Source organism: Heloderma suspectum, chromosome 1 (genome assembly GCF_057233095.1).
Source record: "Heloderma suspectum isolate Gila_16-S chromosome 1, 16-S_ref, whole genome shotgun sequence".
Lineage (NCBI taxonomy): Eukaryota > Metazoa > Chordata > Lepidosauria > Squamata > Helodermatidae > Heloderma > Heloderma suspectum.
Window position 1 is genome coordinate 52,440,115 of NC_139458.1, and position 14,493 is coordinate 52,454,607.

The 14,493-nt window shown below is 42.4% G+C and overlaps 1 protein-coding gene across 18 annotated transcripts in view; it reads right to left on the minus strand.

Annotated features, from left to right (window-relative positions):
• MIPOL1 (mirror-image polydactyly 1) overlaps positions 1-14,493 on the minus strand; it is a 305,293-nt gene that overhangs the window by 143,271 nt on the left and 147,529 nt on the right. For all 18 annotated transcript variants that reach the window (XM_084843264.1, XM_084843223.1, XM_084843148.1 and 15 more), the window contains one exon: positions 10,623-10,730. In XM_084843264.1, the coding sequence (XP_084699390.1) occupies positions 10,623-10,730 (108 nt within the window). The remainder of the gene's footprint in view (positions 1-10,622; positions 10,731-14,493) is intronic.

Consider the following 14,493-nt stretch of genomic DNA (forward strand, 5'->3'; position numbering starts at 1 on the left):
GACCAAATGAGGACTTCTATTGCTGCACCCTACACAGCTGATTGGCTTTTCAAATCAGAGGGAATGTGGGATCTGCATAGCTGATTCATAATTAACCCTGTTCTCTCTATATATATATTGTACATCCATTCCATGCATATAAGTATGTGACAATTTTTTGTCTTGTATACTAATACAACTTAGGGAGCAATCCTATGGCTGCTAGACGGTGGCTAGACAGCCATAGGATATGGTGTTTTCCAGGAACCAACCTCGAAGCCCGCACTCTGAGGTCGGTTCCCGGAGAACCGATCTCCTCCCACTTCCACGCTGCCTCGGAGGCAGTGTGGAACAGCCCCGTTCTCCATGCTCGCAAGAGGAGTATGGAGCACCGGTAAGGGATGTGTCTGGGGGCGTTCCAGGGCGGGGAGAGCGTAGCTGCCTGTATAACACATCCTATGTCTCGTATAGCAGCCTCCTTCCCCGCTCCATGCTCCTGCGGCTACACAGCCACAATCGGCTGTCTAGCCGAAAAAGCAGGGCGGGAGGAGCGCGGAGCGAACGATCCCCTCCATGCTTCTCCTGCCCTGCTTTGGATAGGCAGTCACCTCCGAGTTTGGAGGCAGCTGCCTATCTCGATAGGATTGCGCCCTTAATTTACATTTACATTCTATTACATCTGTATTATTCTACTGGCACAGAAAACTGAACACTATTTGCTGGGGAACATGACTGGGGCAGGGTGGTGGTGTTATTGCACTCATGTCCTGCTGCAGCCTTCCCATGGAGATCTGGTTGGCCATTGTGGGAACAGAATGCTGGATAAGATAGGCCTTTGGTTTGATCCAGCGCAGCTCTTTTTACGTTCTTATGTATAGAAGAACCTAGGAGCTAGGATAGCAGAATCCCCTGGCGGGTGGCAAAAACCTTCAAACTTCAGGTCAATGACAATTTGCATGTCCAAATGTACATCCACGCATTCCTTTGTGGATATAAGTCATGGATATACCCAACCATATTTAAATCCAGAGACGTGGGCCAAGTTCAGACATTCAGCCTGTCAATCTTCACATGAAGAAGGCGCATTACATATTATGCGGGTGCCCATTTAGTGCTATTTTCCCCCCTTAAAAAGTGGCATAGGGAGATGGCCCGTTCATTCAATCTATTCAATTGTGCATCCACGTGGAACTACTGTGTAACGTGTGATATTAGCTATATGGTGGAGGGGAGGAAGAGCACACTTTTCTCCTCCAACGCAAGAAGACTCCTGCTGGTCTAGTAAAATATCTGAACCAGGGCTTATCTGTGTGATCTGCTCATCTCATGATCACAGGAGAACCTGATTTAAAATTTACTACAGCAGCACTGGTACCATGGAACCACATGGTGTAGTGAATAATGTGGTTCCTTCCCACATAAATGGTGCCTTGCCCCAGGGAAGGTGATGATCACATGGGACAAAACCATGTCCTTCTCCTCTCCCCACATGGTTCTGATGTACAGACACAGAAGCATGGAAGAAGCCACAGGGAAGCTGTTTCCATGCCTCTCTGCAGTATTGTGCGCTCCTCATCTAGGAACAGCTTCAAAATACCAAGAACCTGTAAAGCAAATAACTCTGGAACGGATCGCTAATTTGCTGCCAGTACTCAGCAGGCCAACCCAGCAATAACACTCTGACAAAAAAGCAGCTGCCAGCAGCAACGTTCAGGAAAGTATTTATCTTCAACTGTTTCAACACAGTTCAAAGCCACTGAAAATAAAGGCCAATGTTCATTGTTGCTGGCAGGTAGTTTTTGTGTGTGATTTGTCACAGGCACACTGAGTTGGTTCAATGATGTAATGCCAAGGTTCGCTGTTATGTCTGAACCAGAGGCAATACTTCTGGAAACGACCTCCAAGTGGGGTGTGAATGTGAACGAGATGAAGTAACCAGCAGGTTTAACAACAACAACAAAAACCCATCCCTGAATATGCATAAGCATGGAAATCGGCAACATTGTACCACTTTCAGCTCGTGCTAGCTTATTCCACTGCAAAGATATTCCAAAGGGTTACTTTGAAAAAATCCTTTAGTTAAAGCCAACTAAAGAGGAAAGGAAGCAGGAGTTCAGAAATAAATAAACCTGAATGGCTACAGTCATGCCATAGATAGCAATTCAAAGCTATCTTTTTTTTGCCAGGGTTGGCCTGCCATCCCTGGATCAGGCTGCGTCAGGCAGTGTCCTTGGGGGTGGCATCAATGAAGGCAGGAACTGGTGTCTGAATAGCATAGCAAGACTGTTTTTTTAAGCCTTGGCCCTAGGAGGAGGCGGCGGCACCGTCTGAGTTTCCCTTCAGACCGCAAGCGTCTTAGGCCAGCACTGCCCCGGTGCTTTGAACAAATGCATGAGAGGTCTTCAACAAGTGCAACTCTCCCGTTGACTGCACTGCTATTTTGGGAAGGTTGCACTTGTTGAACGTCCACGGGTCATACAGCTGCTGAAAAACACAGGCACCCTGCCAATCCTTTCTCTTATGTGGACTCCAGCAGCCTCTGAGAATCCCAGAGAACATTTATGCTTAATGTAGACAATATGCCAAGCCATGGTTTCCACCTGCTATACTTTAGAACCAAAACCATAGTTTGACTGAGTTTCTAAACACACAGGTAAACCATGGTTTAGTGTTGCCTTCTGGCTTTCATTTCCCATCTCAAGGCTAGCAGCAGATTCCAGTGGGCCCTTGGCATATTGCTACCCTTGCTCCCGCTGCTCCCGCCACTGTGGCCCTCACCACTCCCACCCACCAATGATGACAAAGAAGCCCCTTGCCACAGAAGAAGTCCCTGCCCACCAGCCAGCCACCGCCTCCACCACTGCCTGCAAAACCCCTGCTGCCTCGCTTCTCACCTACCTTCCACCAAAGCCCCTTGTCCACCCACCTGCCTGCCACTGAATCCTCTCGCCTGTGCACCTGCCGCCGCCACTGCAGAAGCCCCTTGCCAACCCACCTGCCAAAGCCCCTTGCCAAAGTACTTCACCGTTCACCCACCCACTGCTGCCATGGGGCCTCTAGCCTCAGCCGTGGTGCAGACCTTTTGGCCAGGCAGGTGAGAAGGAGGAAGGAGGGGGAAAAGAAGATGGCACCAGCAGCAGGCTCCCAGCGACTGCCCACCTATGCCGATCCTTACGCCAATTCTAGTTTTCTGTCTGATTGTAAATCATGAAGTGTCAATTCATATATCACACCAAACTATATTTAAGCATTCAGATCTTCAGGGAGGGCCCTTTTCTCAGTCCCACTGTCATCAGAGGCACATTTAATTTGGGTGTGAGGCAGGGCTTTCCCCATGGCTGCTCCCAGACTCTGGAGCACCCTGCCAAGGGAGGCTAAAAGGGCTCCCTTTCTGTTGTCCTTCCACCAGCATGTAAAGATGTTTTTATTCAGACAGGCCTTTTGCATTTAAACTGGGTTGTGCTTGGAGGGGGTTCTAACTGCATGAGTGTTGCTATTTATTTTTATTGATGTGCTTTAATTGGGCTTTTCATCTGTTTTTCTGTTTTAATTGTATTTCTGTTTTTATTCTACTTTTACTTGTGTTAGCTGCCTTGAATGCTTTTTTTGGGCGAAAGACAAGATATAAAATTAACAAATTAATACATGTTTCTTTTATGTATTTGTTCATTTATTTAATTTATTTGCACAAAATTTTCCCATTAGAAAGTTACCAAAGTGACTTACAATGAAACAAAAATGATAGTACTAAAACAAAATCTAAGCAATAGAAGGTTAAAATAGCTAATATTAATAAAAATAGGTAGCAACATGAATAAAAGAACCCCAACAAAACAGCAGTCAATGGCGAAGTTCAGACATAATGGAAAGTATGGATTCCCATTACATGAATGAGCCTGGCTCAGTCTTGGGCTCCTATACTCCTCTGCCCTTCTCTTCCTCTCTTGCATGCCAGAGCAGGAGATCAAAAGCTTCTGTTTCACTTTTAAAGTAACCACAATCCCTTGAGACATCTGGATTTGGGGAATTGTGGTTTGTTTAAACAATATGTAGTGAGAACAAGCTAGAGTCTAAAACCATAGTTTGACCCTAGCTTGTTCCTACTAACTGTAGTTTAAACAAACCACACTTCCCTGGCTTTGGATGTACAGGGAACTGTGGCTAGTTTAAAAGCAAAGATGGTAGCTTTCCATCTCCCCCTCTAACATGTGAAAGAGGAGGAGAGGGGAGAGGAGAACCCACGAGCTTTAGGCTTGATCAGATTCATTCACATAGTGGGAAACCATTCTTCCCAATTATGTCTGAACAAGGCTAATGAGGTTAACAAGCAGCAAACAGAAATTTAATCTAACAGCCTTGTAGAATAAAACTGTCACCTTAATGATAATAAAGAAGACACTTTATGAATCTGTTTGTGGGGAGGATATTGCAAAGTCAGGGCACTATAACTGAAAAAGCGCTTTCCTAATTTTTGAAGACGGGGTTGCCCAGAGAAGAGATTTTGAAGCAGATCAAGAAGACTAGGCAAGTTAGGAACATATGGACACAGGAAGCTGCCTAGTACTGGTCAGACCATTGGCCCATCTAGCCCAGTATTGTCAGCACTGACTGGCAGCAGCTCTCCAGGGTTTTAGGCAGGAGTTTTCCAGCCCTACCTAGAGATCAGTGGTAGAGACAAGCATGTGCTCTACCACTGAGCTATGTTGCTTTAAGTAGCCTGGTTCCAAGCTGGTTTGGTGTGATGACTGAATTGAGTCTCATAGTTATAGAGAAAAATCAATGAACGTTTTGTCAGTTTCTATTAAAAACAGGAAGGACTGGGAATTTTCATGGGTGAGATACTTTATTTCACATAGTTCTCACTTCCTCCTCATCACCCCACCTCTGATACATCATCAGATATTTATATATCTGTTTCCTTATCCTTTCACTTCACCAATGGAAAACAATTCTAAATACTGAAGAAATATGATAAATCTAAGGAAACTTGCAATTGGAACATATTTATGAAGGTCCGGTGGGTAGAATTTGCATAGTTTATTCCAGGGTCTGAAGTTTGGATATTGTGGTAGTAGAATTTGGTAACAGTTTCAGAGTCCAGTAAAACCAATTCCACACATATATGATGTTTAGGAAACATTTGTAAGTTTTTGGCATTCTTAGACCAACCTGAAAGGAACTTCCACATTGGTCACAGGACTGCAGCCAACAAGATTTTCAGATTAAGAATGAAAGAAGACTTGATAAGTGCAAATATATAGTATATTTTGAGCCAAGGGAAGTTTGCAGCCTTGAGAATGCATTAAGACCTGCCTGGCTTTTGTCTCACCTTCTCTGGAAAAATGCACTCATTCATGACATTTACACATTTCAAGCCACACAAAACAAAAGAGCTGAGGTCTGTCAGGTAAAGGGGCCCTAGGACCATTTTTAGAAAAAAGCCCAGCCTTTGCAATATTTATATATGACTTGCCCCACCCATGTCTCCTCAGTGTCTCCTAGAGACTGAAAGTGGATTCTATTAACTTGGAATGGCAGTGCAGATAAGGAGGTCATGGATGGGTCAGAGAAAGACCTTTGCTATTTAGACCTTCCTACGACTTGCTTTTGGGGTGAAGGGCTTTGGTAGCCATTTTTAAATAACATTTTACTATAGGACAAACAACAATATTTCATTATGCACTGAGGGTGAAGAGGGAAATCTAAATGAAGATTATTTTGCTACTTGCTCTTTTATTTTCAGGCCCTTTCCCAATAATTCCTAATATTGACTGTTTCAGCACTGTAACTTGGCTAATATTTTCAGTGAGTTTTCCATTATGATGCCAACACACATTCCCTAGTCACAAATATTTTATACTCTACTAGTGTATGTGTGACAGTAGGATGTATTTGTTCTCATACTGTGCCATCAGCTTGAACCATCTCTGCCGCTCAGCTGCCCGTTCACATGGTTTGGAGAGATTTGTTTGGAGTTCATCACAGTATGTTTGAGACTTTATCATTCTGAGTTATTTGGTGTCATCTGCAAATGTAGCTACTTTACTCTTCATCTCTGCCTCTATATAATGTGTTGTATCGAATTAAATGCTCCCACCTACAGAACAGCTTCTGTCAATGCAACAGGGAAGGGAATGATTCTTGCTTCTCCTTGCACCCTCAAAATCTGCCCTGAACCAAAATCTGGTTCGGGGACCCTCCAGAGCAGATTTGAAAGGGGGGGTATGAAGGGGGGAGGAGAGGAGAGGGAAGTCCACTCAAGTGACGTTGGATTTCACCCCATTTATTTATCGCTGTGTTTAATACTACCAGTCCCAATATACAACCTTCTGGAGTGGGGAGGCAATTTACTTCTCTTAGGATACAATCCTATGAGGATGGCCATAAGCCTCTGAACTCGGAGGCTTATGGCTACCCAAAGCAGAGTTGGGGGCACAGCAGAGGCAATCTCGCCTCCCCACTCCTCCTGCTCTGTATTTTCGCAATGCGGGCATTTTTGCCCATCTAGCTGAGGCACCGGGGATGGGCAGGGAAAGAGGCTGGGGAGGCCTGAGGATATGGCACGTGCTGTCCCCACCCCTCCCACTGGCACGCCCCCTTTCCCTTCCCTCCAGGTTGCTTTTGCGACCTCAGAGAGGCAGCCGGTGCGGTTCTGTCCTCACCAGCTGTGTGGGGGAAGGGGAGGGGAGCTCGGACTCCTGGGTCTGAGGTCAGGGCACTGTCTTCAGCCTCAGATCCAGGAATCCAAACTATCCTATGGCTCCCACAGACTTTGTCCAAAGGCATAGGATTGTTCTCTTAACTGAACACCCCCCCCCCCCCCACACACACACACATTACTCCTGAAGCTGCTTTTCTCTACAAAAAATGGCTGTCAGGGCTTTGTGTGCAACATGTTTTTTTGCCCCTGAATAATCTAAGTCTAGGGAGAGGAAGCCAAGGAAATCTATATGGGAAGCAAAATCCACAGCTGCGGTGCCACATGAGAGAGGGCCTGGTTTCCTGTTCTGCAATCCAGTTCATTAATGATGTATTTTTTAAAGGTTCCCCTTAAAACCCCAGATACGTTGTGGCTATGCACTATACACTAATACTGGTGTAAACTTTCAAACTCACTTTTGTCCTGAGAGCCACAAGGTAGTTGGTTGCATTGATCCTATAAAATTAATAACAACTAGGTTTCTTCAAACACAATTGAAAAGAAGGCATTTATTTTTTTCACTCTTGGCAAGCTCCACTGTAAGCCAGGCTTCCCCAACGTGGTGCCCTCGAGAGGTTTTGGCACTCAGCTCATCATCAGGCCTCCAAAAGGAAAAACATTTTTATATGAAAAATATTATGTCCAAAACATATAGTTCGGACACCCACTTATGCTTCTTTTAGAGTGACATTGCTGGTTGCATCTACAAAACTGGAGTACATACAGATTTTATTAGAGACACAGAAGCAAACTAAGGGGTGGTGGAAACCTGAACTGTTTGATATGAAAGTTCTGTATGGGGCTGAGAAATCCCAGGCAGCTACAAATTTTGCTTTCTTTTTTTAAAACCTGGGACACGGCTGGAACCTAAAAACAAACAAACAAATGATACTGGTCCCTATTCATTTGAAATGTTTTCCAGACAGGTGTAATTTCTTGTCTGTATAAACTAACAAGCTATTATTAAAGCTATATATTACACTTGCTCCCTTAACATCTTCTCGTTTGCTGAGATTAACTCAGTACTTTTATATAATCTATTTTGCTCTGGGAAATATGTTTTCCTTGACCAAGTGACTCTCTTAACCGCAAAGAAAAGGGTTGCTCTGCTCATAATCCAATTTGTCTTTGGTAGCAAGCTAAAGAATACTATTGCTAATATGTACTTTCATCTCCAGTGAAACAGACGCTTAGGCATACAATTAAAATTACTCATACAAATGAGTCAATAGTACTATTTGTGTAAAGAGAGCCACATATGTAAATATCGGCTGAATCAAAATCACGCTGTGCAAAATAGCATGCTATTTATAAAATGTGTGCATTTTTTTCTTCATTGGAAGGGGGGGGGCAGCTGAGTGGACCACTTGGTAATTCTGCGTGGTTAGCTGTTTCTGGTCAAGATTCACTTTTAGTTCTTGTACTCTCAGCTTTCAGGCAGTAGATAATCCCCAGAAGTCAGACCACTTGATACATGTGGCCATTCTCAGATGCTTTCTAAACTCACAGGAGTAGTCTTTTTATGTTACTTGAGCAGAGCGTGGCCAGAACCTCATTATTTTCAGCAGTGACAACATCTGTGATCTGTAAGGTACATTTGACCACTTCAGAGATCACAACAATTGATGCGACAGAAATCTGTGAGTTCCTAGGTGACAAGTATCACTAGCCACAATCAGCACATTTAAACTGAGCTGAAAGTACAGGATTGTAAGATATCATTAGGAGGTAATTTTCTAAAGCCTAATCAGTCTGTACTGAAATACCTATTAGACATATTTGAAATACCTACTACAAAAACTTACTACACATACCTACTATTGCTGGAAAATAGAAGCAGATGAATACCAAGGGATTGTAAAGCTTCTTCAACATAGAAAGAATACTTCAGAAATTAACAATGCCAATTATGCTAATTAATTTAGGCAAATTGAAATCTATTACATCTGTTATTGAGCATTTTAGCATTATTGAAAAATACTGTATTTTAAATTGCAGAGACAACTGACATGTATTGTAAACTGGACATTTTGCTTGGGAGAAACATTATGGACATGCATGTTTGTCCACAACTTTGAATGTATTAACATGCAGAAGTATATGGAATTTTTTAGCTCAATGCTGCAATAAGGAAGTGTGCAGGGTGAGTTTTGATAACTCCTTTGGCACCATAACTTTACAATATATAAATGTGACAATACTGAGAGATGTTACTCTAGTTTCATAGGCAGGACGAGGTGCTAGTTTGAAAGTTTATCTCTGTGTGGCTACAGCGATAAATGTTGGTCTTGATTTTGATAATCAAAGAATAATTAAAACAAGCATATGGAACAGCTGGGGATGAACTATATTTTATTTGACAGCTGTCTAAATTTCTTCCATCTTGGAGCTTTTGGGGCATTCCCATGACAACCAAAGAAAGATCAGCTTGAGCGCTGTTGCCTTGTGAAGGTTGCATGGAAGATGACTTGACTCTAAGAGTAAGCCTAAACAACAAACCCAGCTTCATGAGTTGTCACTCATCCATTTATTGATGGCAACCATTATTTTCATATGTCAAAAGCAACACATGAAGACAGTAGAAATGATGTGCCTAAAAACTTAAACAAGTAAACACATTAACCAGAAACAAGATAAAAATTAAAAAGTGAAAACAAAAAACAAAAGTGAAAGTAATATAACGACAGTAGAGGTCTCTCTTTTGTTTTCATTACCCATGTTAGGGTGAAGTGGAAGTCCATGGATCTGTTTTAACATTATTGTAGGCTGCAGTCCTATAAACACTTAACTAGGAGTAAGCCCCACTTGAACTCACTATGACTTACTTCTGAGTAGACATGCATAGAATTGGACTACTAATATGTTCTTTGTTTTGGGTCCTAGGGGGTGATATCTTTAATTATTATTTTATTTATTATTATATTTATATCCTGCCTTTTCCCCATCTTACATGGAACCCAAGGTGGCTTACATGGTCATTCTCCTCTCCATCTTATCTAAGAAAATAGAGAGGAGATCCAAATGAATATCAAAGAAATCCAGCGGCTTTCTAAAATCCAAAATATAAAGCCCCTCAAATATTCTCATTCTCCTTCCTCTTTATCCTTATGTACTATTTATATTACATCCTACCTTTTCCTACAAAGAGTTTAAGGTGGCTAACAAAAAGCATAAATTACCAATTAAAACTAAATTAAAACAAAAACACTAAAGCAGTAAAACAGCAGAAAACAAAAAGGTATCAGCAATCAAAATATTTTCAAATATTTAAAAACTAGAAGTCAGATTAAAAACAGCAAGTTTCAAACCAAATGCCTTCCTAAGGAGGAAGGTATTTGCCAACTTCCAGAAAGCCATTAACAAGGAAGTGAGAGAGGTCTCCTGCTCCTCTTTATCCATCTCCTGCCTTTTACCATTTTCAACAAGACTTTTTTTCTCCTGGAACTGGGAAGAGGATTCATCAGCTAACCTTTTGCAAACATCAGTATCAACTATGTGGTTACTACTAGCATAGGTCAACAATCTTATTAATACATCACACACTACCCAAAGCATATCAAACAGGCACTCTTTAAAAATAGTCATTTTGTACAGTCACCATTAGGCAAACAGCGACAATTTTCCCAAATATTGTAGAACTACAGTACTTCCAGAAGAGAGTCCGTATGAATTTAATGTTGGTTACCATAACACAGGCAGTCCATTTGGAGAAATATGTTGTTTTTTATCTTGTTGTGCTCATATATACACACCCACACGCACACACACACCACAAAATAATACCATAACAGAAGGGTGCTGTATCTGTGTTTAAAGAAGGGGTTGTTGGCAAACAGCGCAGCTCACTTCTGCTGAAATGTACACAACTGATATATGCAGCACAGAAAGCTGGCACCCAGGGCTTACAACCTTAATTTGCCTGCAAGAAGGAATGGAGATTTACCTTCAGAGCACGTTCTTGATTGTTTTCAGCAGTCAGATGTCTCGTGTTGTTTGCAGAAGTCTGGTTCTGCTCTTTCATATGATGAAGCTTCTGCTCTAGCCGTTTGCACTGCAACGAGGAGAGAATCCCATTAAGTTAAGGAGCTGGGCATCTCGGGGGGGGGGGGGGTTTCCCCCAGAGAGCCAAATGAATTAAATGCAAATCAAACTACCACGTGTGTGTGTGTATGTTTTATATAAATAAAAGACTATTGCATTGAATCAAACTTCAGAGTTAACCATGTTACGATCCAGGAGATATGATAACACAGATCTTGGTTTATTCATTCTCTTGTGGTACAGTTACTCATGGACAAAAATGCAACTTTGATGTTTAAAGGAGGAATGTAAAATATCTGAAAGATGACATATGAATTATTGAGAAAAAACATCTATGTCACAATGAATATATTGTACTATAAAATGCAGAATTGGGAGGCACAATGTTAGGCAGTACTTATTCAAACAAAACTAAACAAAACTTATTGCACAAACATCTCACACCATTTAAGGCTATAGCTATAAACATCATGTGTTTACATTAATAATTAGAGTTTATACAGAGGAGCAGAACTGTTAATTTTCTGTGCGACAAGGACCATGTTTCAAAGAATTAAACAACCAAGTTATAGGTCAAGTTGCTGGATGTATTCAAATGGTCATTAAGCAATTCTTTAGAAGGCCATGAGGTACAATCCCTGGATATCCTGGCTTAAGGGTAAAATGACTGCAGAAAAAAATCCTAATAAAAATAGAATAATTAAAGACTAAAGATCCATAAGATGTCTAAGACAGGAGATAGAACAAACACAAAAGTTAAAATGAGAGAAGGGAAGCTCTGAAAGCAGGAAGTTACATAAGGTGAACACCGTAAACTACTTTGTATAACAGAAAATATTAAGAAAAGTGTGACAATAATGCACATGCTTAACCGTTTGACACTCAGCAGTGTGAAAGTTGTCAACTGAATGGCCCATTTCTGGAAATGTGCCATAAACTTTTGGAGAATCCATTTTGGAGTATAAGCATGCTATGAGACACACGGTGTATATGTTTTCATGGAGATTTTATATATGCATCTATATTTAAAATCTGTTCATTTTTCTATAAGTAGACACGTCTGTCACCAACAGATAATAAAATCACATAATAAAGTTGCAGTATAAGCAATTTATGAAGAAACCAGATACAGAATGCTAATATTTAAGAACAGATTTTACTGAAAATAAATATATTTTTCGCATTGAACTATTTATTCTCAGAAACAACATCCAGATGTGCATGCTGGCGAGAATCCAATGCACAGTTGCAAATACTTACATCCTAATAAAGTTCAATATAATTTAAACTTGCTTAACTGTAAACTAGATTGGAACAATTATCTCTTTTATTTATTGTGCACTGGATCCAGCTTTTGCTTCCGCCAGTGGGACTACTCTTTGAGCAGAGTTCTGCTCAGGACTCTCTGGCTGGTGGAAAAGGGGGGATTTTTGCCTATTCCCCTTCCCCCACATCTCCTAGCCCCACATCCTACTGTGTTCCAGAGGGTCTCCAAACCCTCCAGTACTGATTTTCAAGGAGCATAGGAGTCTATGGAGAGAAAGAGGGGAATCGGCTAAAATTACCTCCAGTAGAAATGCTCTGATGGATCAGAAGCCTTCCACAGATGGAAGGAGGCCTTCTGTCCATGAGAGGTGAATTCTGGATGCAAGCCTATTAGGGCTTTTTTACATGAAGTTTTTAACCTGCCACTTTACCAAGGCATCTGCTTCCAGGTTCCATGTGGGATTAAGATTGGCTACTTTACATATGTCCCCCCCTGTGCCCAGGGTTTTCTTTTCTCTGCCTTTTTATATGTTCCATTACACAACCACCAGGTGGTGCTGTGGTATAGCAGAATTGTGCAAATACACCAGGGTTTCATGCCACCATTCACAGAAATACCAGACTTTCCTCATTAGAAAAAATTCCCCACTATAATGGCTGCAAAGAATGAGAGAGGCCTTGGAGGATGACAACATTGTATAAAGCACCCACAAACTACTGTGAGTGAGGAATTACAAGTGCACAATAAATGCAAATGCCTCATGTAGAAAGGCTCTTAAGTTTAGTGCTGCCCTTGGTGAATGCTCACTGGAGTGGTGAGTTAGAAAACTCATCACTGAAAATATCCAGGAGATTCACCTTGATAGGATAGGCATGACTAGAAAACAAAGTCCATGAATTAATATCTTTAGCATTACTTTGAAATAGAAGTATCAACACTGTCAAATACCATTATCATCATGTCAAAGGAATGTGCATACATCTATAACACTCTTTCCAGTGGAGTGCTAGTGCTGTGTATTTATGTTTATGTTTTTAAACCCCACCTAATTCCAGAAACAGGTCTCTGAAGGAGCACAAGTGGGTCTCACCTTCCTCCTCTTACAGCCGAGTAAGTGCCCTGCCTTGGCTGCAGCATGCAGCAAACGTTCACACACACAGGTTTCAGTGCAATGGGGTTCAGGCTAAGGCAGGAGTGGTCAAGACAACAGGTAAAGGTCAAAGCACAGTTAGGCAGTCAGATGCTTTACACAGTCCAGAAGCAGGGTCAAGAAGGAGTCCAAGGGTCAGGAGCAGAGAACATCAATCACAGGGCAAGGTCCAGAAGGCAGGGTAGAAGGCACTGGAGTGGGAAGAACAGCATTGTTTCCAGGGCTGGCTAGGCAGACACTGAAGACTTTTATCATCCAAGCCTGCTGAGCCCCGCTCAGGGGCAGTACATTAGAGCTCTCTGGCCAGAGTCCTACTCATGAGGAGTTGCTTTCTCCTGAGGAGTCCTTTTTTGCAAGGGGGCACTCCTTCGCCTGGCCATGGTCTGAGCCTGTACCTTCAGGCACCAGGGTTTTCGGGGGCTGGGTGGTGACTCAGCATCCCTCTCTGACTCGGAAGCAGAACTTCCGACCTTTCAAGGGCGAAGGCCTGAAGTCTTCTCTTCTGAGGGCCTTTGTGGTCAGCCCCAGGAGTAAGCAACTAACCCTTTGGGTAAGTAGACTACTACTAATACATATCTCAGCCTCAAGATTTCGCTAGCCAGCAATCCCATAAAGACTGAACACTGGTTCCCCAAGAGATGGCAGGTTGATGGCAGAGATATTTATCTTCTCCCCACTTTCTAATTTAGTCTATAATAATTAAATGATGATTAATGCAACACTGTTTTTCTCCATCTTTTCTTTAAAATTACTCAACTTACTTAGGCTTTTACTTAGTGACAGGCCATGCTGGGGGCTGAAAGCTCTACTTAGCTGCTGCTGTCAAGGGATGACTCAGGCCAGAAAGGCTGCTGTTAACAGAGGGCAGACTTCTGTCAGGCAGGGGAGGCCGTGGCCTGACAGCCCGAGTACCACACCACGAGAGCAGCAAGCAGTGGCCACAGATGGGTGGACCACTGATATAACTGGCTCATGCTAGGCTGACTGTTGCTACTGTACACCCAATATGTGGTCTTCAGATGTAATTGGCAATCTGCCTGGAGATGATTTTGAGATGTTGTGCATCAGAGGTAACAAACAGAGCTCAAAGTCTGCCACACTTATAAATAAAGGCTACAAACAAACACACATTGATAGGCATGAATCTACCACAATGAAGTTGTATCAGTTAGACTACAGCTGACCATTGCGCAGGCCGTAACACTGCGAACAGCGGGTTGCATCCAATGCTGTCACCCAGAGGAATGGAAACCACGGTGGAATAGATTTCCCCTTCCCCTGAAGTCCCCCATGTTCCCCGTGAATCTGCTCTGGGCACTCTGAAGTAGATTTGAGGGTTGTACAGTGGGGGGAGGG